At 48.8% G+C, this 25,391-nt stretch overlaps 1 protein-coding gene across 1 annotated transcript in view; it reads right to left on the bottom strand.

Moving 5' to 3' along the window:
* Positions 1–25,391, bottom strand: part of itga9 (integrin, alpha 9) — a 936,771-nt gene that overhangs the window by 592,956 nt on the left and 318,424 nt on the right. Inside the window, exon 14 of the mRNA XM_072467362.1 lies at positions 17,766–17,920. Within this exon, the coding sequence (XP_072323463.1) occupies positions 17,766–17,920 (155 nt within the window). The remainder of the gene's footprint in view (positions 1–17,765; positions 17,921–25,391) is intronic.

The raw sequence follows: 25,391 nt of genomic DNA, 5'->3' as shown, positions 1-25,391 counted from the left end.
AGTCCAATATATAATTATCTGTAGCAACGACCTATACATACTATACAGTATATATTAACAACCCTGAGAGTCCTTCTGGTTCCTCCTCCCCCCCCCCCGATCCTGGGCTGCTGCTGCTGCCTTCTTTTTCCCATTCCGTCTATCTTTCTGCGAGGTATTCGACGAACGGTTGCCACCGCCTGGTGAACCCTTGAGCCGACCCCCTTAGGACGAACTTAATCCGCTCTAGCTTTATAAACCCCGCCATGTCATTTATCCAGGTCTCCACCCCCGGGGGCTTGGCTTCTTTCCACATTAGCAATATCCTGCGCCGGGCTACTAGGGACGCAAAGGCCAAAACATCGGCCTCTCTCGCCTCCTGCACTCCCGGCTCTTGTGCAACCCCAAATATAGCCAACCCCCAGCTTGGTTCGACCCGGACTCCTACTACTTTTGAAAGCACCTTTGTCACCCCCATCCAAAACCCCTGTAGTGCCGAGCATGACCAAAACATATGGGTATGATTCGCTGGGCTTCTCGAGCACCTCGCACACCTATCCTCCAGCCCAAAAAATTTACTGAGCCGTGCTCCAGTCATATGTGCCCTGTGTAATACCTTAAACTGAATCAGGCTTAGCCTGGCACACGAGGACGACGAGTTTACCCTGCTTAGGGCATCTGCCCACAGCCCCTCCTCGATCTCCTCCCCCAGCTCTTCTTCCCATTTCCCTTTTAGTTCATCTACCATAGTCTCCCCTTCGTCCCTCATTTCCCTATATATATCTGACACCTTACCATCCCCCACCCATGTCTTTGAGATCACTGTCCTGCACCTCTTGTGTCGGGAGCTGCGGGAATTCCCTCACCTGCTGCCTCGCAAAAGCCCTCAGTTGCATATACCTGAATGCATTCCCTTGGGGCAACCCATATTTCTCGGTCAGCGCTCCCAGACTCGCGAACTTCCCATCCACAAACAGATCTTTCAGTTGCGTTATTTCTGCTCTTTGCCCCATTCCATATCCCCCATCCATTCCCCCCGGGGCAAACCTATGGTTGTTTCTTATCGGGGACCCCCCCAAGGCTCCAGTCTTTCCCCTATGCCGTCTCCACTGTCCCCAAATCTTCAGTGTAGCCACCACCACCGGGCTTGTGGTGTAGTTCCTTGGTGAGAACGGCAATGGGGCTGTCACCATAGCCTGCAGGCTGGTCCCCCTACAGGACGCCCTCTCTAATCTCTTCCACGCCGCTCCTTCCTCCTCTCCCATCCACTTACTCACCATTGAAATATTAGCGGCCCAATAATACTCACTTAGGCTCGGTAGTGCCAGCACCCCCCTACCCCTGCTACGCTGTAAGAATCCCTTCCTCACTCTCGGGGTCTTCCCGGCCCACACAAAACCCATGATGCTCTTTTCAATCCTTTTAAAAAAAGCCTTCGTGATCACCACCGGGAGGCACTGAAACACAAAGAGGAATCTCGGGAGGACCACCATCTTAACCGCCTGCACCCTCCCTGCCAGTGACAGGGATACCATATCCCATCTCTCGAAATCCTCCTCCATCTGTTCCACCAACCACGTTAAATTTAACCTATGCAATGTGCCCCAATTCTTAGCTATCTGGATCCCCAGGTAACGAAAGTCCCTTGTTACCTTCCTCAACGCTAGGTCCTCTATTTCTCTACTCTGCTCCCCTGGATGCACCACAAACAACTCACTTTTCCCCATGTTCAATTTATACCCTGAAAAATCCCCAAACTCCCCAAGTATCCGCATTATTTCTGGCATCCCCTCCGCCGGGTCCGCCACGTATAGTAGCAAATCGTCCGCATACAAAGATACCCGGTGTTCTTCTCCTCCCCTAAGTACTCCCCTCCACTTCTTGGAACCCCTCAACGCTATCGCCAGGGGCTCAATCGCCAGTGCAAACAATAATGGGGACAGAGGGCATCCCTGCCTTGTCCCTCTATGGAGCCGAAAATATGCAGATCCCCGTCCATTCGTGACCACGCTCGCCACTGGGGCCCTATACAACAGCTGCACCCATCTAACATACCCCTCTCCAAAACCAAATCTCCTCAACACCTCCCACAAATAATCCCACTCCACTCTATCAAATGCTTTCTCGGCATCCATCGCCACTACTATCTCCGTTTCTCCCTCTGGTGGGGCCACCATCATTACCCCTAACAACCTCCGTATATTCGTGTTCAGCTGTCTCCCCTTCACAAACCCAGTTTGGTCCTCGTGGACCACCCCCGGGACACATTCCTCTATTCTCATTGCCATTACCTTGGCCAGGACCTTGGCATCTACATTTAGGAGGGAAATAGGTCTATAGGACCCGCATTGTAGCTTTTCCTTCTTTAAGAAAAGCGATATCGTTGCTTCAGACATAGTCGGGGGCAGTTGTCCCCTTTCCTTTGCCTCATTAAAGGTCCTCGTCAGTACCGGGGCGAGCAAGTCCACATATTTTCTATAGAATTCGAGTGGGAATCCATCCGGTCCCAGGGCCTTTCCCGCCTGCATGCTCCTAATTCCTTTCACCACTTCTTCTACCTCGATCTGTGCTCCCAGTCCCACCCTTTCCTGCTCTTCCACCTTGGGAAATTCCAGCCGATCCAAGAAGCCCATCATTCTCTCCCTCCCATCCGGGGGTTGAGCTTCATATAATTTTTTATAAAATGTCTTGAACACTCCATTCACTCCCTCCGCTCCCCGCTCCATCTCTCCTTCCTCATCCCTCACTCCCCCTATTTCCCTCGCTGCTCCCCTTTTCCTCAATTGGTGTGCCAGCAACCTGCTCGCCTTCTCCCCATATTCGTACTGTACACCCTGTGCCTTCCTCCATTGTGCCTCTGCAGTGCCTGTAGTCAGCAAGTCAAATTCTACATGTAGCCTTTGCCTTTCCCTGTACAGTCCCTCCTCCGGTGCTTCCGCATATTGTCTGTCCACCCTCAAAAGTTCTTGCAGCAACCGCTCCCGTTCCTTACTCTCCTGCTTCCCTTTATGTGCCCTTATTGATATCAGCTCCCCTCTAACCACCGCCTTCAACGCCTCCCAGACCACTCCCACCTGGACCTCCCCATTATCATTGAGTTCCAAGTACTTTTCAATGCACCCCCTCACCCTTAGACACACCCCCTCATCTGCCATTAGTCCCATGTCCATTCTCCAGGGTGGGCGCCCTCCTGTTTCCTCCCCTATCTCCAAGTCCACCCAGTGTGGAGCGTGATCCGAAATGGCTGTAGCCGTATACTCCGTTCCCCTCACCTTCGGGATCAATGCCCTACCCAGCACAAAAAAGTCTATTCGCGAGTAGACTTTATGGACATAGGAGAAAAACGAGAACTCCTTACTCCTAGGTCTGCTAAATCTCCATGGGTCTACACCTCTCATCTGCTCCATAAAATCTTTAAGTACCTTGGCTGCTGCCGGCCTCCTTCCAGTCCTGGACTTCGACCTATCCAGCCCTGGTTCCAACACCGTATTAAAATCTCCCCCCATTATCAGCTTTCCCATCTCTAGGTCCGGAATGCGTCCAAGCATCCGCCTCATAAAATTGGCATCATCCCAGTTCGGGGCATATACGTTTACCAAAACCACCGTCTCCCCCTGTAGTTTGCCACTCACCATCACGTATCTGCCCCCGCTATCCGCCACTATAGTCTTTGCCTCAAACATTACCCGCTTCCCCACTAATATAGCCACCCCCCTGTTTTTCGCATCTAGCCCCGAATGGAACACCTGCCCCACCCAACCTTTGCGTAGTCTCACCTGGTCTATCAGTTTCAAGTGCGTTTCCTGTAACATAACCACGTCTGCCTTAAGTTTCTTAAGGTGTGCGAGTATCCGTGCCCTCTTTATCGGCCCGTTCAGCCCTCTCACGTTCCACGTGATCAGCCGAGTTGGGGGGCTTCCTACCCCCCCCTTGTCGATTAGCCATCACCTTTTTCCAGCTCCTCACCCGGTTCCCACGCAGCTGTATCTCCCCCAGGCAGTGCCCCCCCGCCCATCCTCTCCCATACCAGCTCCCCCCTCTCCCCAGCAGCAGCAACCCAGTAATTCCCCCCTCCCACCCCCCCCGCTAGATCCCCCGCTAGCGTAATTACTCCCCCCATGTTGCTCCCAGAAGTCAGCAAACTCTGGCTGACCTCGGCTTCCCCCCGTGACCTCGGCTCGCACCGTGCGACGCCCCCTCCTTCCTGCTTCTCTATTCCCGCCATGATTATCATAGCGCGGGAACCAAGCCCGCGCTTCTCCCTTGGCCCCACCCCCAATGGCCAACGCCCCATCTCCTCCACCTCCCCTCCTCCCCCCATCACCACCTGTGGGAGAGAGAAAAGTTATCACATCGCAGGATTAGTACATAAAACCCCTCTTTGCCCCCCACATTCGCCCCACCACTTTGTTCGCACGTTCTTTTTAATAACCCGCTCATTCCAGTTTCTCTTCCACAATAAAAGTCCACGCTTCATCCGCCGTCTCAAAGTAGTGGTGCCTCCCTCGATATGTGACCCACAGTCTTGCCGGTTGCAGCATTCCAAATTTTATCTTCTTTTTATGAAGCACCGCCTTGGCCCGATTAAAGCTCGCCCTCCTTCTCACCACCTCCGCACTCCAGTCTTGATAAACGCGGATCACCGCGTTCTCCCATTTACTGCTCCGAGTTTTCTTCGCCCATCTCAGGACCATTTCTCTATCCTTAAAACGGAGGAATCTCACCACTATGGCTCTGGGAATTTCTCCTGCTCTCGGTCCTCGCGCCATCACTCGGTATGCTCCTTCCACCTCCAACGGACCCGCCGGGGCCTCCGCTCCCATTAACGAGTGCAACATCGTGCTCACATATGCCCCGACATCCGCTCCCTCCACACCTTCAGGAAGACCAAGAATCCTCAGGTTGTTCCTCCTTGCATTGTTTTCCAGTGCCTCCAACCTTTCCACACATCGTTTCTGATGTGCCTCCTGCGTCTCCGTCTTCACCACCAGGCCCTGTATGTCGTCCTCATTCTCGGCTGCCTTTGCCTTCACGACCCGAAGCTCCCGCTCCTGGGTCTTTTGTTCCTCCTTTAGCCCTTCGATCGCCTGTAGTATCGGGGCCAACAGCTCTTTCTTCATTTCCTTTTTGATCTCTTCCACACAGCATTTCAAGAACTCTTGTTGTTCAGGGCCCCATGTTAAACTGCCACCTTCCGACGCCATCTTGGTTTTTGCTTGCCTTCCTTGCCGCTGTTCTAAAGGATCCACTGCAATCTGGCCACTTTCTCCTCCTTTTTCCATCCGTATCCAGGGGGGATTCCCTTCTGGTTTACCGCACAGTGTTTTTAGCCGTCAAAATTGCCGTTGGGGCTCCTATCAAGAGCCCAAAAGTCCGTTTCACAGGGAGCTGCCGAAACGTGCGACTCAGCTGGTCATCGCCGCACCCGGAAGTCGGAAAAGAGAATCCTAACGGCTGGAGAATTCTGGACGGAGTTTCTGCTTAGGAGGCAGGAAATTACTCCTTTTAGTGACAATACCATTGTCAAAATTAGATGGGATTAAAAGGATGAAAGTAAAGCACAGACCACAGACCACAAATAGTGTTGAAGGTAAGATACATGTTTCATAAAATATTACAGGACTAGGCCATTCATCATAACAGGTATTTATATCAGTGGTTATGCTCCACACAAAATTGTTTTCACCTTATTTCATCCCACCCTATCAATATAACCTCAGTTCCTTTCTCCTTTATGTACTGATCTAGCTTACCCTTAGATGGAATCCAAGCTATTTACTGTTCACATCAACCACTCCATGTGGTAGTGGGTTCCACATTTCCACCACTCTCTTAGTAAAGATGTTTTGCTTGAATTGCTCATTGCATTTCTTGGCGTTTATCTGATATAATGGACTGCCGTATGAGTGGGAACATCTTCCCTATGTCTACTTCATCAAACCTCTTCAAAATTATGACAAACTGCATCAGTCTATCTCTCAATTTCCTTTTTTTCACAGAAAAGAGTCTTTGGCTGTTCAGTTTTTACTGATGGTTACATCCCCTCTTTTCTGGAATTATCCCTACAAATCATTTTCTTCAGTGTTCTGGTCTCTTTCTATGATATGGAGATTATATCTGTGCACAGTACAGTTTGGTTTAGCTACGGTTTGACACAAGTCTAGCACAACTTCTTTACTTTGGAATTCTATTCCCGGAGAAGCGTTCAAATAGAAATTGAACTGTTACTTAAAAAGGAAACAATTACAGAGTTATAGTGAAAGGGCGGCGGCGTGGGACCAATGGTAGTTATTTCAGAGACACAACAAAGCAGCAACTGGCCAAATGTCCTCCTTCTGTTGTGTGATTCAACTACATAACCTAACTGCTGCTTTCTATTTTTTCTGGCTTTGTTAAACTCATTGATTTGTGAACCTGTATTGCTAGACTTTTTTGCTCCTCTACCACATTTAGGCTCTCATTTTGTTCTATTTTCCTTATTTCTCCTCCCAAAATACACCATGTTTCATTTATCTACATTGAAATATTTGCCATTTACGCATCCATGCTACAGGTTTGCCAATGTCTTTTTGCAATTTGTCAGTTTTCCTCAGTATAAACTATGCCCCTCAACTTGATGTCATTGACAAATGTTGTCATTGTACTTGGGATTCTGGAGTCCAAATCAATTATGTAAATAGTGAGAAACAGTAGTACCAGCATTGATCCTTATGGAGCACTGTTTTCCACCTTCTGGCCGGGATTCTCCCCTACCAGGCGGGGCGGGGAGTCCCGGCGGGATGGAAAGCCCTCACCGTGAGGGGCTAGGCCCGCGCCAGAGTGGTTTCCGCTCCACCGGCTGGCATGGAAGGCCTTTGGTGCCACGCCAGCCGGGGCCAAAAGGACTTCGCCGGGCGGCGGAAGTCCACGCCTGCGCGGGAGCATCAGCGGCTGCTGACGTCATCCCCGCGCATGCACAGCGGGGGGGGGTCTCTTCCACGTCGGCCATGGTGAAGGCTATGGCCCAGGGGGAGGGAAAAGAGTGCCCCCACGGCACAGGCCCGCCCGTGGATTGGTGGGCCCTGATCTGCGGGCCAGGCAACCGTGGGGGCACCCCCCGGGACCAGATCGCTCCACGCCCACCCCAGGACCCGCCCGCGCCACCAGTCTCGCCGGGAAGGTAGGTAGTTTGATTCACGCCGGCGGGACTGGCATGACAGCAGCGGGACTTCGGCCCATTGCGAGCCGGAGAATCGCCGGGGGGGGATCCCACCGACCGGCGCCCCCGCCGAATATCCGGTGCCGGAGAATTCGGCGGCCGGCGGGGGCAGGATTCACGCCATCCCCCGGTGATTCTCCGACCCAGCGGGGGGGCGGAGAATCCCGCCCATGTTTATTAGTAACTACCTTTAACTAAAACCTTGTTTTCTGTTTTGCAGCTAGTTTGCCATGTATTCTGCTGCTTGTTCCCTGAGTACACATTATCTGCCCATATTTATGACACCACAATGTGGAACATATCAAAGGCCTTTAGATAGGCAATGTACATCTTCGGAAAAAAAGGAAATTACTACAAAATAGCTGATAACAATCAAGTAGGAGGAATGAAAAATAAGTAGGGCAATAAGTAAAAAATTAAGTGAAAAATAACAGTAAGGCAAAAGTGCAGGGTATTTTCTCTTACCCAATAATGTTGTATGCACGAATGCACATTATACACGAATGCACATCAAATAAAGTCTACAATAAGTGAAGTTGTCAAATCCAGCTTATGGAATGACATAATGCATATTTACTGAGACCTGGATACAAGCTGGGCGTGACTCGGAGGTAAATACTCCAAGCTGCAGTCTGTAAAAGGAACAAGGAGATTGGAAAAGGAAGAGGCAACGCCACACTGATAATGAGTAAAAGGGGTTATCAGTAAGGGTGAAAAGCAACAGACTCTCTGGGAAAAACTGAGGAATAAAAAAAATGATGTAAGACTTGGCTCTGAGTTATTTACAGACCTCTTGATAGCAGCATTGAAGTAGCGGGATGCACAGTGACAAAGATCAGAGAAGCAATTTTGGCAAAAGCAGAGTGGTTCTAATGGAATACTTTAATCGTCAAGCAGACCAAGAGAAGCAGAGTATCTTAGGTTCCAAAGGCAGTGAAGCTCCTGAGTGTTTGAGCTGGCTTTGCTGGAACACCGAGCCCAATATTAACTCAGGGAATGTGATATCGCAAATGAAACCTGGATGTATGTAAACTTTCACATTTTATCACACTCATCTCATTGTAATTTTACTTCTGGTTTTGATGTTGATTGTACACAGCATGTGCTGTGGATCAGCAAGGTGCAATCTCAACTCCAGTATTTAAAGAGTGAAGGGAAAGATAGAATTTGGAGAAGACAAGGGGCTGGATTTTCCGATCCCCGAAGCCGAAATTGCGTTCCCCGATACGACAAAATCGGGGGCGCTGCCGCTCTCGTGATGCTCTGCCCCCTGAGAAGCGGCATACTCACACCGTACCCACGGCCTCAGGCCATTGCCTGAGGCCCGCCCCGCAATGCTCCGTCCCCGACCGGTCGGGTTCCCGACGGCATGGGATTCTCATGGTCTCACCCGTTGAGAACTCAGCGTAGCGGCTGCGGACTCAGTCCAGCGCACCACAGTTGGGGGACGGCCCATCCGCGAGCAGGGAGTCTTTGTTCGGGGCTGGGGCACTGTGGAGGGCAGTCCAAGACGCGCAAGCAGCCAAAGGGGATGACTATTTTTGCGATCCGGGTCCGCGGGCTGCATCCGCTATGAAGCATGGCGCGGCTGCTGCAGCCCGCAGCCATGCGTATGCACGGCCATGGACCCGGCAATGCTCCAGGTCATATCAGCAGCTAGAGCTGGGAACTCTATGCTGCCTGGCTGCTAGCCCCCCTCCCAGAACAGGGAATCGGTGGCCATTTTGCGCCCGTTTTCCTGGTGTAAAACACCACTGATTTCACGCCGGCCTGGGGACTTAGTCTCCCAAACGAAGAACCCAGCTCCATGTGTGACGATGGATTCAGTACACCCAAAGGCTGTGTTCCATTTTAATGATATCTCTCTTGATGTACTGCGGAGGGCTTTGAGGACGCAGAAGGGGATACTTTGCCCAATAATGGAGAGAAGAAAACAGTTGCTGCCATAAACAAAGTGTGACTGGAGGTAGCCCAGAAGGTCAGGAGCAGCAGCAATTTACCTTTTTCCTGAATTCGGCGCAGGAAGCAATTTATTAGCCTCACCGGGTCAGAAAAGGCGAGTACACCATGCTGTGTGTGTCAGCCCATCCCCTCACTTTGCCTTGTCAAGCCCACTCCATCATAATCACTCCTAGCACCCACTTTACTTTACAAGCACTCCCATCAATCTTTTCCAGGTTCAAATTTCCATCTATCTATCCAAAACTGTCACTCACCCATGTCCAACAGAGTCTCGCCACTCTGTTAGAACTTGCAATCAACAAATGCACTACAGGCATCAGGTGAACACATGCCATTACAGTATTACATAGATCTGTTATTTTCCCTGTTGCATAGAACTACACAGCACATATTGCACAGGAACAGGCCATTTGGCCCAGCCTATACTGCTGTTTATGCTCCATTTGAGCCTCTTCCCACCTTTTCTCATCTGCTATTGTGACCATTTATCCTCTTCTCCCTCAAATGTGTGTCCAGCAAGAGAACAGAACAGATGAAACAGAAAGAGAGAACTGCTTATTTCATAGTTAACAACTGCAGAGGCGGCAGTACTGGAAATCAGTGGCATTTTGCCATCCCTGGACACCAGAGGTTTCCCAGATGTTTAGTGACAATTAAACACCAACAACCCACATATCTTATGCATCTCAGTCATAGTAACTTGATTTCACCAGCAAGTGTAATATCATTATCTTCATAATGGTAGCTTGCAGCATTTTTGACCTGGCCAGAACTAATTAATACTTTAATACTCTTTCCACCAGGACCTTGCCGGTGTTAAATGCTCAAGAGATGATTACTTGTGAGGGCGCATGACAAAGGACTTATGCTTACCACACAGCAGCTCAACTGCTCACATGTCAGAAGGATCTGTCAGACAGGGGTTAGGTTTTCAGCTCCACGTGAGCAAGGTCAGATGATGGTGGCAGGGACAGACTTGGAGGGTCTGCAGCCCAGCTGCAATGTGGACTTCACCATAAGAGAGGTGAACACAACTGAGATTCTTTGTCATTCAGTAGTTTCGTAATGATTAAAGTGTTCCTTTAGTCAGGCACTTGTGCTGACATTAAATTCCACCCACCCGAAAAGACCCTCCTCCTACTTCCAGAGATCTCACTGATTGACTAACTGCATGGTCAAAGGGCAGCACGGTAGCATAGTGGTTAGCACTGTGGCTTCACAGCTCCAGGGTCACAGGTTCGATTCCCAGCTTGGGTCACTGTCTGTGCGGAGTCTGTACGTTCTCCCTGTGTCTGCATGGGTTTCCTCCGGGTGCTCCGGTTTCCTCCCACAAGTCCCAAAATACATGCTATTAGGTAATTTGGACATTCTGAATTCTCCCCACACACACACACACACCCCAGTCCCCCTTCATTTCTAAAATAAGTCTGCCTCCTCTGTCCAGCCTTCACTCCACCCTTCTACCCTCCACCAGGTCCCATGTCCAGCTTTGGCATTTGGTTATGTAAAATCCCCGAGAAGGAGAAAACAACACCTACGGACCTCAAACTTAAGGAAGTGATCAGGCTTGCTAGGTGCACACTGTCACAATATACACCAGTATATTATGGTGCAGCCACACACACACACACACTGATGGACATGCAGTGGGACCAATCAGCATATACAACACCGCAGCCAATCACCAGTGAGAGCACACGCACTATAAAGACAGGGGACAGGAGAGTTCCCGCTCATTCTAGTAGCAGCCAGCTCGGAGCGCAGAGCTCACAGCCTGAAGCACAGACATTCACCATGTGCTGAGTGCATCACCTGGTTAGGACTAGGCAAGGGTCAACAGTGAAAGCTGGTATTGCATTTACCCACAGTTCAAGTATGTTAATATAATTAACCTTATAATAAAATAGAGTTGCACCACTTCCAGTGTTGGTGACCTGTTTGTGATCCAGAACACCCAACACATCACACACCACTTATCTACTGAACGTTCTAATTTCCCGCTGGTGGGGAACTTCAAAACTTGGAGGCAAACTTAGTTCCGGCAAGGTAGCTTTTTAAGGAGCATGCATGAGATGCTAATGCAAACAAATGGGGTTCCTGGCATTGTTCACTGGCAACTCATCCCATCTTTAACCCTCATTGAAAGTTAAGAGAATAAAATTCCAACAGTTTGCCCCATCATCTGGAAACAGATCTTCTACCTCCCACCAAAATAAGTACCCCTGCCTGCCACGATTCTCACTGAAGGCAGGTGCAGAATATTTCACCCAAAGTCTGTGCTGACTTAGCTATGTTCATCAGATCAAAGGTGACCATATCCCCAAAAGACCTTCAGTACGGTGGACTGACTACTGGGTCATGGTCCACTGCACATCCGTACCTATGCTACAAGGAAACCTGCAAGTAAATATAAAAATTGATGCAGACAGCTGGGAGGCAATCGCTGAGGACTGTGACCTCTGGACAGTGACTGTTCGTCGGCAGGGAGCATGGAAGAGGTGAGAAGAAAAGGAAAGCTCAGTTGTTCGAGGAGGGAAAACAGAAGCCAGTGAATTGTGAACCTTCAAAGCCCACTGTCTTCAACGCTTGCAAATGCAGCAGAGACGGCCACGCCAGACTGGGGTTCAATTCAGCGGACTTAAAACAAAGTCTGCTGTCAGGCACATTTAGCGGGCTGTCTCTCGGTGGCTGCAGCACTGAGAAATACCCCGTTACTCAACGGCACTTTGCCGTTTCTTTTGGCCTCGGGGAGTTTCTCTCCACCGAGGCTGCACTTAGAGGGATTTCCTGCTGGCAAGCTGATCCAGGAGCAGTACTACACCGTGGCACAGGCGAGACCATGGGTCCAGCAGCACCGTGTTGTCCATGAAAACCAGCTCGGCATGGAAACGGGGGGGGGCAGGAACCGGTCGGCCCCGGCAATGTGGTGGAGGCACATCAGAAGCAACGCAGCATTATGACAGAAAGCATTGTAGCACTCAATTCAAAGTCTTTTGCCAACTGAGGACCACATTTTTCATGCCATTTTTTGGCAATTGGGTTTGATGCCAACGTGATTTCCCGTCTGGAATTTGACGGATTCCTGAGATTACAGGTCTGACGGACAAGGAGAGATTGAATCGGTGATGATTGTATGGGGTAGACCATTTCGGACAGAGATGAGGAGAAATTTCTTCACCCAGAGAGTGGTAAGCCTGTGGCATTCGTTACCACAGAAAGTAGTTGAGGCCAAAACAGTGCATGTTTTCAAGAAGCAGTTAGATATAACACTTAGGGTGAAGGGGGTCAAAGGATAGGGGGGGAAAGCTGTGCTGTTGCGGAGGCAGTTTCAGGGTTTTGACTCTGCGGCAGTGAAGGAACGGTGATACAGTTCTAAGTCAGGATGGTGAGTTGCTTGGAAGGGAACCTCCAGGTGGTAGAAGATCAGCCATGATCTCACGGAATGGTATAATGGGCTCACCGGGCCTTTTAAACAGAGACGAGGAGGAATTACTTCAGCCAGAGGGTGGTGAATCTGTGGAACTCTTTGCCCAAGAAGGCTGTGGAGGCCAAATCACTGAGTGTCTTTAAGACAGAGATAGATAGGTTCTTGATTAATAAGGGGGTCAGGGGTAATGAGGAGAAGGCAGAAGAATGGGGATGAGAAAAATATTAGCCATGATTGAATGGCGGAGCAGACTCAATGGGCCGAGTGGCCTAATTCTACTCCTATGTCTTATGGTCTTATGGAAGGCCTGATGGGATTCTAGTGGGCGGCTATTCTAGAACATAGAACTGTACAGCACAGTACAGGCCCTTTGGCCCACCATGTTGTGCCGAACTAGTCTGGAACTAAGATCAAATCAACCTACTCCCAATCATTCTAGTGCACTCCATATGCCTATCCAATAACCGCTTGAAAGTTCCTAAAGTGTCCGACTCCACTACCATAGCTGGGAGTGCGTTCCATGCCCCAACCACTCTCTGAGTAAAGCACCTACCTCTGACATCCCTCCTATATCTTCCACCATGAACCTTATAGTTATGCCTCCTTGTAACAGCTACATCCACCCGAGGAAAAAGTCGCTGAACGTCCAACCTATCTATCCCTCTCATCATCTTATACACCTCAATTAAGTCACCTCTCATCCTCCTTCGCTCCAATGAGAAAAGCCCTAGCTCCCTCAACCTTTCCTCATAAGACCCACCCGCCAATCCAGGCAGCATCCTGGTAAATCTCCTTTCCTCCCTTTCCAATGCATCCACATCCTTCCTATAATGAGGTGACCAGAACTGCACACAATACTCCAAATGTGGTCTAACCAAGGTCTTGTACAGTTGCAGCATAACCTCACGGCTCTTAAACTCAATCCCACTGTTAATAAATGCTAACACACTATAGGCTTTCTTCACGGCTCTATCCACTTGGGTGGCAACTTTCAGAGATCTATGGACATGAACTCCGAGATCTCTCTGCTCTTCCACATTCTTCAGAACCCTGCTGTTAACCCTGTAATCTGCATTCAAATTTGTCCTACCAAAATGAATCACCTCACACTTATGAAGGTTAAACTCCATCTGCCACTTTTCAGCCCAGCTCTGCATTCTATCAATGTCTCTTTGCAGCCTACAACAGCCCTCCACATTATCCACTACTCCACCAATCTTAGTGTCATCAGCAAATTTATTAACCCAACCTTCAACTCCATCATCCAAGTCATTGATAAAAATCACAAATAGCAGAGGACGCAGCACTGATCCCTGTGGTATACCGCTGGTGACTGGGCTCCAGGATGAAAATTTACCATCTGCCACCACCCTCTGTCTTCTATGTGATAGCCAGTTACTGATCCAATCAGCCAAATTTCCCTCTATCCCACACCTCCTTACTGAGCCGACCATGGGGCACCTTATCAAACACCTTACTAAAATCCATGTATACGACATCAACTGCTCTACCTTCATCTATGTACTTAGTTACCTCCTCAAAGAATACAATCAAACTTGTGAGGCAAGACTTACCCCTCACAAATCCATGCTGACTATCCTGGATTAAGCTGTATCTTTCCAAATGATCATAAATCCTATCCCTCAGGACCCTTTCCAATAATTTACCTATGACCGAAGTGGACTAACCGGCCTATAATTCCCAGGGTTATACCTATTCCCTTTCTTGAACAAGGGGACAACATTCGCCTCTCTCCAGTCTTCTGGCGCTATCCCGGTAGACAGAGGACATGAAGATCAAAGCCAAAGGCTCTGCAATCGCATCCCTCACCTCCCAAAGAATCCTAGGATATATCCCATCAGGCCCAGGGGACTTATCTATCCTCAGGTTTCTCAAAATTTCTAACACGTCTTCCTTCCGAATATCTACCTCTGCCAGCCTACCAGCCTGTATCGCACTATCCTCCTCAACAACATGGCGCCTCTCCTTTGTGAACACTGAAGAAAAGTATTCATTTAGGGCTTCTCCTATATCTTCAGACTCCATGCACACGTTCCCACTACTGTCCTTGACCGGCCCAAACTTCACTTGGTCATTCTTTTATTCCTCACATAAGTGTAAAAAGCCTTGGGGTTTTCCTTGATCCAACCCGCCAAGGACTTCTCATGCCCCCTCCTAGCTCTGCTAAGCCCTTTCTTGAGCTCCTTCCTAGCTATCTTGTATCCCTCAAGTGCCCTAACTGAACCTTGTTTTCTCATCCTTACGTAAGCCCCCTTCTTCCTCTTGACAAGACATTCAACCTCTTTTGTAAACCATGGTTCCCTCACTCGACCATTTCCACCCTGCCTGACAGGGACATACATCTCAAGGACAGGCAGTATTTGCTCCTTGAACACATCTCAATTGTGCCTATCCCTGACAGTTCCTGGTTCCACCTTATGCTCCCCAATTCTTGCCTAATGGCATCGTAATTACCCTTCCCCCAGTGATAAGCCTTGCCCTGCCGTATGTTCCTATCCCTCTCCATTGCTATAGTGAAAGTCACTGAATTGTGATCACTATCTCTAAAGTGCTCTTCCACAACCAAATCTAACACTCGGCCCGGTTCATTACCCAGTACCAAATCCAATGTGGCCCCGCCTCTTGTTGGTCTATCCACATATTGTGTGAGGAAACCCTCCTGCACACACTGGATAAAAACAGCCCCATCCAAACTATTCGAATTATAGTGGTTCAATCAATATTTGGAAAGTTAAAGTCACCCATGACAACTACCCTTTGACAACCGCACCTATCCAAAATCTGCATTGCAATCTTTTCCTCCACATCTCTGTTACTGTTTGGGGGCCTATAGAAAATACCGAACAAAGTGACCGCTCCTTTCCTATTTCCACCTTCAGCCCACACTACCTCAGTAGACAGATCCTCCTCAAACTGCCTTTCTGCAGCCATTACACTATCCTTGATTAACAATGCTACTCCTCCACATCTTGTACCACCTTCACTAATCTTACTGAAACATCTAAACCCCGGAATCTCCAACAACCATTCCTGCCCCTGTTCTATCCACGTCTCCGTAATGGCCACAACATCGTAGTCCCAGGTACCAATCCATGCCCCAAGCTCACCAATCTTATTGCATTGAAGTAGACACACTTTAAACCACCTTCATGCCTGCAGGTCCATTCTTGTGACCTTGGTATCTTCCTCAGTACTGCACTACCCTCAACTTCCTGAACTCCAACAATGCTATCTCCTGGACCACAAATCAGTTTCCCATCCCCCTGTCAAATTAGTTTAAACTCCCCCGAATGAGCATTCTAATGAGCATTCATTGAATACAAATCAATGACAATGGAATTCACACTACCTGACAGCAAGATGAACAATCCGTCATTAACCCGACATTGGGAGAATTGCAACATAATTTTACGCTGACGGTTTTCCGATATTATGGTTCCTGCCAGATTCTCTGCACCTGCCCGCCCATCATCAAAGCAGGTGGGTTCGGAGAATCCAGCCCATTTAAACTTCCCAGATAGTACTAGTTAGCCCAACAATTTAAATTTTCATTGAAATGTAACGTCTCGCCATCTGTTAGATGGTTATTAAAACCATATGGTGCAGAAGGAGGCCATTCGGCCCATCAAACCTGCACCGGCCCTCTGAAAGAGCATTCTACGAAGGCCCACTCCCTACCCCATCCCCGCAACCCCACCTAACCCGCACATCTTTGGACACTAAGGGTCAAATTTAACCTGTGCAATTCACCTAACCTGCCCACCTTTGGACTTTGGGAGGAAACTGGAGCACCCCGAGGAAACCCACGCACACAGGTGGAGGACATGCAGACTACACAGAGTCACCCAAGGCTGGAATTGAAACCGGGTCCCTGGGTGTTAATCGTGGCGCTTACTCATAGAACATAGAACATACAGTGCAGAAGGAGACCATTCGACACATCGGGTCTGCACTGACCCACTTAAACCTTCACTTCCACCCTATCCCCGTAACCCAATAACCCCTCCTAACCTTTTTTGGACACTAAGGGCAATTTAGAATGGCCAATCCACCTAACCTGCATGTCTTTGGACCGTGGGAGGAAACCGGAGCAACCGGAGGAAACCCACGCACACACGGGGAGAACATGCAGACTCCGCACAGACAGTGACTCAGCGCAGAATTGTACCAGGGAGCCTGGTGCTGTGAAGCCACAGTGCTAGCCACTGTGCTACCGTGCTGCCTATGCTTTCAGGATAGGCCATTAAGATCACTTAGGTATTGATCCCCACATTTCTGTAAGTGAATTAGAAATGGATTGGAAAAGAAAAAGAGCAAAAGCAATAAAGTGGTTCAATCTGAATTAAGTCAAGCACGTGGCCAATCAAAAACCACATGTGGCTATCAACTAATTTCTTAGCCAACCTCGAAGGTTGAGAATCAGGGGCGGGATTCTCTGACCCCCCACCGGGTCGGAGAATCGCCGGGGGCTGGCGTGAATCCCGCCCCCGCCGGTTGCCGAATTCTCCGGCACCGGATATTCGGCGGGGGTGGGAATCGCGCCTCGCCGGTTGTGGCCACCCTCCTGGCGATTCCCCGGCCGAAGTCCCGCTGCTGGAATGCCTGTCCCGCCAGCAAGAATCAAACCACCTCTCTTACCGGCGGGACAAGGCGGCGCAGGCAGGCTCCAGGGTTCTGGGGGGGGGCGCGGGGCGATCTGGCCCCGGGGGGTGCCCCCATGGTGGCCTGGCCTGCGATCGGGCCCACCGATCCGCGGGCGGGCCTGTGCCGTGGGGGCACTCTTTTTCTTCCGCCTTCGCCATGGTCTCCACTATGGCGGAGGCGGAAGAGACTCTCTCCACTGCGCATGCGCGGGAATTCCGTGAGCAGCCGCTGACGCTCCCGCGCATGCGCCGCATGGCAAAGTCAGTTTCGCGCCAGCTGGCGGGGCACCAAAGGCCTTTCTCGCCAGCTGGCAGGGCGGAAATCAGTCCGGCGCGGGCCTAGCCCCTCAAGGTTAGGGCTCGGCCCCTCAAGATGCGGAGACTTCCGCACCTTTGGGGCGTCGCGATGCCGGTCTGATTAGCGCCGTTTTTGGCGCCAGTCGGCGGACATCGCGCCGATTGCGGAGAATCCCGCCCCAGAAGTGGGAGCCAAACCGCCGAGGAATACTAATAAAGTAAATTATCAGAAAGTTACCTATTTCGCCTGGGAGCTGCTTGCCATGAAAGCGGAAACAAGTTGTAACGTTTAGACAGTTGACTGGCTGAATGCCATCGTGGCACTTTGGTGCTGTGATGTTAATGGAGCTGGGAAGTAGGATGAAAATCTCCACGGTTATGACTGGCCGAGCTCTGGAAAAGAGGAAAAATATAAAAGAAACATTCTCAACACGAGACTAATAAATCATAGTAGGAGCGATTTCCCTCTTTCCTTCATGGTTAATTAATATTTTCTTGTGCATGGAAGAGTTAAATAGTTGCAAAGCTCCGATACCCAGGCTCCACTCCCACTGGCCTATTCTTCCTTCACTATCACTGGTTCAAAATCCTGGAAACTCTCCCTAAAAGCACAATGGTGTACCTACACCACATGGGCTGTAGCCGTTCAAGAAGTCTGCACACTACCTTCTCAAGGGCAATTAGGAATGGGCAATAATTGCTGGCCTAGCCTGTGATGCCCACATCCCTTGAATGTAGGAAAAGCCCACGGAGGACCACATGATGAGGGTGTGGGAATAGCAGCTTTTTTCTGGGCTCTGCCGCCACTCTTATCATCCTTCTTTTATCCTGTTTGCACGGGTCATGCTTGTGTAATCCGGGAATTAACATTCAGTCATCGTCCCTGGCCGGTTTTTGGACAAGTGTTGGGAGAAACAAAGTCGAAAATGTCGCATCCTCAGCTGAAGCTCCCAATCAATCCTTGGAAAAGCAGCTGCATAGTTTGTCTGAAATCCTGGAATATTTGGAGAACCGAGGCCAGAAAAAGAATATCCGGGTCGTCGGTCTGCCAGAAGGAGTGGAGGGTAAGGTACCTGTTAAGATTTTTGCGAACTGGCTACCACAGTTCCTCAAGCTGGATGGGCGTTTCACATTGGAAAGGATGCACTGTATCCTGTCATTGAGGCCGGGGACACTGAATTCCCGAGGCCCATAATCATTCACTTTCACTTCTTCAAAGGTCACCAGAAGGTTCTGGAGATGGTGAGGTATGGTGGGACCTGTCTCCATGAGGGAGGGTCTCAGTTATCCAGGGCTCGTCAGCGGCCACACAGTTGAAGCATCAAGGCTTCGATGAAGTCAGAAAACAGCTCTCAAGGCAGCTGGAGTGAATTAAGCCGTGCTTTATCCTGAAACCAGGAGAGTGATATTTGATGACTTTGCTAAGTCTTTCGATGATACAGCTAGTGCCTTGACCTTTGTAAAGTCCATACAAGGTGGAAGACTTGGATCGACAATTTGCACGCCTTTGAAATTTAGACTTTCTCCCTATCTCCCTAGGGGGCAGCACGGTAGCATTGTGGATAGCACAAATGCTTCACAGCTCCAGGGTCCCAGGTTCGATTCCAGCTTGGGTCACTGTCTGTGCGGAGTCTGCACATCCTCCCCGTGTGTGCGTCGGTTTCCTTCGGGTGCTTCGGTTTCCTCCCACAGTCCAAAGATGTGCGGGTTGGCTGGATTGGCCATACTAAATTGCCCATAGTGTCCAAAATTGCCCTTAGTGTAGGGTGGGGTTACTGGGTTATGGGGATAGGGTGGAGGTGTGGACCTTGGGTAGGGTGCTCGTTCCAAGAGCCGGTGCAGACTCGATGGGCCGAATGGCCTCCTTCTGCACTGTAAAATCTATGATGATAATCTTGTTTATTGTCTCATTTTATATTGTCGTATATCCTGCTTATTGGGAAGTTTTATGATACTTTTGTTCTGAATACTGTGCAAGTAAATTGGGTAGCTTGCAGCCTTGGGAAAGAGACTTCACAACTAACATTGATGGGGAGACATTGTGTAGTCGATGGGATTATGCCAATAAAATTTCAGCATTCAACAACTCAGTTCAAGATACTGCACTGCTTGCATATCACACTGAGTCTAAGACACAGGTTTGATCCTTGATGTGCCAAAAGTGCCTGGTAGCTGACAGTGAACAGATATACTGGCCGGGATTCTCCATTCTGGGGACTAAGTCCCCACGCTGGCGGGAAAACCGGCGGCAACAACTCTGTCGTCAACGCCCCCCCCCCCAAGGTGAGGAATTCTCACCTGTCTAGGGGGCAAAGGTGGACGCCGGAGGGGTTGGCGTAACTCCAGCCGGTGCCAAAGGGCGAGCTGGAGCACATGCACATGCACCGAAATCTTGCGCATGTGCGGAATAGCGGGCGTGGCACCACGCATGCGTAGACCGGCCGGCGTATTTTGGCTTATGCGTTCTCTTCGCCACGCCGGCCATGGCGGAGCCCTACAGGGGCCGGCACGGAAGGAAGAAGTTCCCCCATGGAACAAGCCCATCCGCAGATCGGTGGTCCCCGATCGCGGGCCAGGCCACCGTGGGGGACCCCCCGGGGTCGGATGCCCCTGCGCCGCCCCGAAGACTGCCCCCGCCGACTTACCTGCCAGGTACCGCCGGTATGTGAGTTGAGTGATTCACGCTGACGGGACTGACCAGAAATGGACGGCCGCTTGGCCCATCGGGGCCCGGAGAATCACCGGGAGGGCTGCTGCCAAAGGCCTCCGACCGGCGTGGCGGGAATCCTGCCCCCGCCCGAAAAACGGCGCCGGCAGCCAGTGTCGGGTGGCGGGGCAGGATTCGCGCCGCCCCCATGGATTCTCCAACCCAGCGGGGGTCGGAGAATCCCGCCCACTGTGTATGGGCCAATGTGAACATTCAATGCTATTGGTTTAGTTAAGTGGCTGGAGAGTATATTTGACAGGGCCTTAGAAGTTGATCCTTTGTTCCAAATTCTGGGTCTTCCAGATCGGGGAATTACTGACGTTAATGACAAAAGGCCATACGAGACCCTAACTTTTGCCACTCGTAAATATATCCTCTGCTCCTGGATCAGTGACAAGAATACTTCGATTTGTGTATCGGCCATTTGGGGAATGTAAAATATGTATGCCGGTTAAAAGGGGGTCACGACCGCAGTTGTTGGTATGAAGATGCTCGCTTGTAAATATACGTGTTGGTTTTTGCGGGGGGGTTTTCTGTTAATGTATAATTTATAATTTGTTGGATATGAAATATGAAAGCTCAATAAAAACATTTCCAAAAGAAAAAAAATAGCTTTTGATTCAAAACTGGCATAAAATAGGCATGAAGTAGATTCCTATGGAATTCCTGACGTCTGTGACCATTCCAAATCTGTTACATTCCATAAAGTGTGGACCCCTATCTCAGATTTATAGGTTCTGCTTTGTCTGAATTGCTCCTCCAAGGTGTCCCACGAGCCATATTTCAATTTGTGATCTCACTATATATTTGAGTGTGCAGTTTGATATATGCAATCCTATCATGTTTATATAGCCTATTCCCTTTCTCACCTGTTTTATTATTTTTTAAAATATTCTTTATTGTCACAAGTCGGCGTACATTAACACTGCAATGAAGTTACTGTGAAAAGCTCCTTGTTGCCACATTCCGGAGCCTGTCTGGGTACACAGAGGGAGAATTCAGAATGTCCAAATTACCTAACAGCTTGTCTTTCGGGACTTGTGGGAGGAAACCGGAGGACCCGGAGGAAACCCACGCAGACACAGGGAGAACATGCAGATTCCACACAGACAGTGACCCAAGGCGGGAATTGAACCTGGGACCCTTGCACTGTGAAGCCACAGTGCTAACCACTATGCTACAGTGCTGCCCATGATAAATGTTACTGATTTCTCTGATGTAAACATGGAGACACTAGTTCTTAGGGACGGTTGTCCTAATTTATCCTGTCTTGCTTTGTTCTTAGGTTTGCAGAAATATTTGTTCTGTACTGTACCAGTTGAGCTTTGTAAATTTTGTTGTGTTACTTGGAAAAAATTATAAAAGTATATATATATATATATTTTTAAAACTCTCACTCCCGCTTGGATGGCCTGTGTCTTTCGGGTATTCCGTGACTGCTCATAAATTAAAACGTCTCTCCTTTTCTTCCCCTGCAGGAAGCTCAGCTGATAGCACTCCTGCCACTGGTCCACAAAGTTCTGGGTTCAGCTTCCGTTCCGGGGATTGAGCACAAAAGACAAGGCTGACACTCCACTGCCATGCTGACAGTGTTTCACTGTTAGACGTGCTGTCTTTCAGCTAAAATGTCAAACCAAGGCTCTATCTGCCTCCTCGGATGGATGTAAAAAATATCATGGCACTTTTTTGAAGAAGAGCAGTGGAGATATCCATTGAGTGGGATTTATCGGTTGTTCACGCTGGCAGAAAATTCTGGTCCCATGCCGTCACCCGCGTTTTCCAGGAGTGAGGGCTAGACAACGGTGGAGCTGGTAGATCTCGTTGGCGGTCCGCCTCTCCCACCGAAAGACGCGCAGCGGCGTCGTCAGTAAATCCCGCCCCTGATGTCCTGGCTGATATTTATCCTTCTGTCAACATCATCCTTACAGATTATCTGGTCATTATCACTTTGCTGTTTGTGGGAGTTTGCTGTGTGTAAATTGGCTGCTGTGTCTGCTGCATTGCAACACTGACTACACCTCAAAGGAATATTCGCTAACAGCAACGTGCTTTGGGACATCCAGTGGTCACATATAAATGCAAGGCTTTTTTTTATTTTTATAGGAAAATAATCTTTCCTTTAGGTTTGCGTGGTCAGTCATTTCCTTTCTCATCATAATGACCGATTATAAGGGATGGATTCAAAGCAATACCAAAAAGTGTAAAGTGGTTCTTTTGCTGGCTTATGTCAACTAGATTTCAGAGATGATGAAAAACCAACCTAAACAAAATTCTTACGTTTGAATATTTTTATAATGTTTAAAGTATGTTAGAGAATTCCAAAGTCTACGACAATAATACTCTCACATTTCCATTCCTTACCACTTTTTTATTATTATTTTTAATATCTCGTCTTTAGGTTTCAGCCTCAGCCAAGAGAGTAGACATTTATCAGAACAGCTGGAATTGATTCTCTTCAATGTTTCAATCCACTGCTTTGGAAGTGGTTTGGATCCACTAAGCACCTTTCCCAGACTATCTCATCATGATCAGTAGGTTTTGAATTCAGAGATGTGGTGACAAAGAACAAAGAAAAGTACAGCACAGGAACAGGCCCTTCGGCCCTCCAAGCACGTGCCGACCATGCTGTCCGACTAAACTACAATCTTCTACGCTTCCTGGGTCCGTATCCCTCTATTCCCATCCTATTCATGTATTTGTTCCGATGCCCCTTAAATGTCACTATCGTCCCTGCTTCCACCATCTCCTCTGGCAGCGAGTTCCAGGCATCCACTACCCTCTGTGTAAAAAACTTGCCTCGTACATCTACTCTAAACCTTGCCCCTCGCACCTTAAACCTATGCCCCCTAGTAATTGACCCCTCTACCCTGGGGAAAAGCCTCTGACTATCCACTCTATCTATGCCCCTCAACCTCCGTCGTTCCAATGAGAACAAACCGAGTTTATTCAACCGCTCCTCATAGCTAATGCCCTCCATACCAGGCAACATTCTGGTAAATCTCTTCTGCACCCTCTCTAAAGCCTCCACATCCTTCTGGTTGTGTGGCGACCAGAATTGAACACTATACTCCAAGTGTAGCCTAACTAAGGTTCTATACAGCTGCAACATGACTTGCCAATTCTTATACTCAATGCCCCGGCCAATGAAGGCAACCTTGCCGTATGCCTTCTCCACCTGTGTTGCCCCTTTCAGTGACCTGTGGACCTGTACACCTAGATCTCTCTGACTTTCAATACTCTTGAGGGTTCTGCCATTCACTGTATATTCCCTTCCTGCATTAGACCTTCCAAAATGCATTACCTCACATTTGTCCGGATTAAACTCCATCTGCCATCTCTCCACCCAAGTCTCCAAATGATCTAAATCCTGCTGTATCCTCTGACAGTCCTCATCGCTATCCGCAATTCCACCAACCTTTGTGCCGTCTGCAAACTTACTAATCAGACCAGTTACATTATCTTCCAAATCATTTATATATACTACGAACAGCAACGGTCCCAGCACTGATCCCTGCGGAACACCACTCGTCACAGCCATCCAATGAGAAAAGCACCTTTCCATTGCTACTCTCTGCCTTCTATGACCTAGCCAGTTCTGTATCCACCTTGCCAGCTCACCCCTGATCCCGTGCGACTTCACCTTTTGTACCAGTCTGCCATGAGAGACCTTGTCAAAGACCTTACTGAAGTCCATATAGACAACATCCACTGCCCTACCTGCATCAATCATCTTTGTGACCTCTTCGAGAAACTCGATCAAGTTAGTGAGACACGACCTTCACTTCACAAAAACACGCTGCCTCTCACTAATAAGTCCACTTGCTTCCAAATGGGAATAGATCCTGTCTCGAAGAATTCTCTCCAGTAATTTCCCTACCACTGACGCAAGGCTCACCGGCCTGTAGTTCCCTGGATTATCCTTGCTACCCTTCTTAAACAAAGGAAAAACATTGGCTATTCTCCAGTCCTCCGGGACATCACTTGAAGACAGTGAGGATCCAAAGATTTCTGTCAAGGCCTCAGCAATTTCCGCTCTAGCCTCTTCAGTATTCTGGGGTAGATCCCATCCGGCCCTGGGGACTTATCTACCTTAATATTTTTCAAGATGCCCAACACCTTGTCTTTTTGGATCTCAATGTGACCCAGGCTATCTACACACCCTTCTCCAGGCTCAACATCCACCAATTCCTTCTCTTTGGTGAATACTGATGCAAAGTATTCATTTAGTACCTCGCCCATTTCCTCTGGCTCCACACATAGATTCCCTTGCCTATCCTTCAGTGGGCCAACCCTTTCCCTGGCTATCCTCTTGCTTTTTATGTACGTGTAAAAAGCCTTGGGATTTTCCTTAACCCTATTTGCCAATGACTTTTCGTGACCCCTTTTAGCTCTCCTGACTCCTTGCTTAAGTTACAGACTGCCATTTAGTGCTTTACTGCATCTATACATTTTCCATTTCAGCCACCTCAAAGTCTTCAATGGCTAATTATCTTGGTGAATGCTGCAAAATTACTGGTGCCGAACAATGTGGTTCTCCAGCATCAATGATAAAGAAGGATATGTATTTATGTGGCATCTTATGAGTGTTTCAAGAAATTACAAAGCATTTTGCTTCGAACCAAATATGAATATAGTCAAAACAAATCTAGAATAAATAACTAGAACCAATAACAGATTGTCTTAAAAATCTATTTGAATTACTAGTGTCCTTCAAAAAAGGAAATCTGCTGTCCTTTCCTAGTCTGATGTAGGTGTGACTCCAGTCCTGAAATAATGTGGTTTCTCTCTGAAATGACCTGACATGTCTCTCACTTGTATTAAACTGCTGCAAAATATCTGATAAGAATAAACCAGATGAACTATCTGACTTTGACCTATGCACCGGACACACAAATGCCCAGCCTGCACAGTCAACCCTATCATTGAAGTACACCTCATTATCATCTGGGGATTTGGATTTGTTTTATTGTGACATGTGGCAAGGTATAGTGAAAAGTATTGTTCTGCGTACAGTCCAGATATATCATTCCATGCATGAGAATAAACATAGGACATACATAAATACACAATGCAAATACATAAGCATAGACATTGGGTGAAGCATATGGAGTGTAGTGCTAGTCAATAGAGAAGATGTATGAAGAGATCAGATCAGTC

This window comes from Scyliorhinus torazame, chromosome 11 (genome assembly GCF_047496885.1).
Source record: "Scyliorhinus torazame isolate Kashiwa2021f chromosome 11, sScyTor2.1, whole genome shotgun sequence".
Classification (NCBI taxonomy): Eukaryota; Metazoa; Chordata; class Chondrichthyes; order Carcharhiniformes; family Scyliorhinidae; genus Scyliorhinus; species Scyliorhinus torazame.
This window is presented reverse-complemented; position numbering and strand designations above follow the sequence as displayed.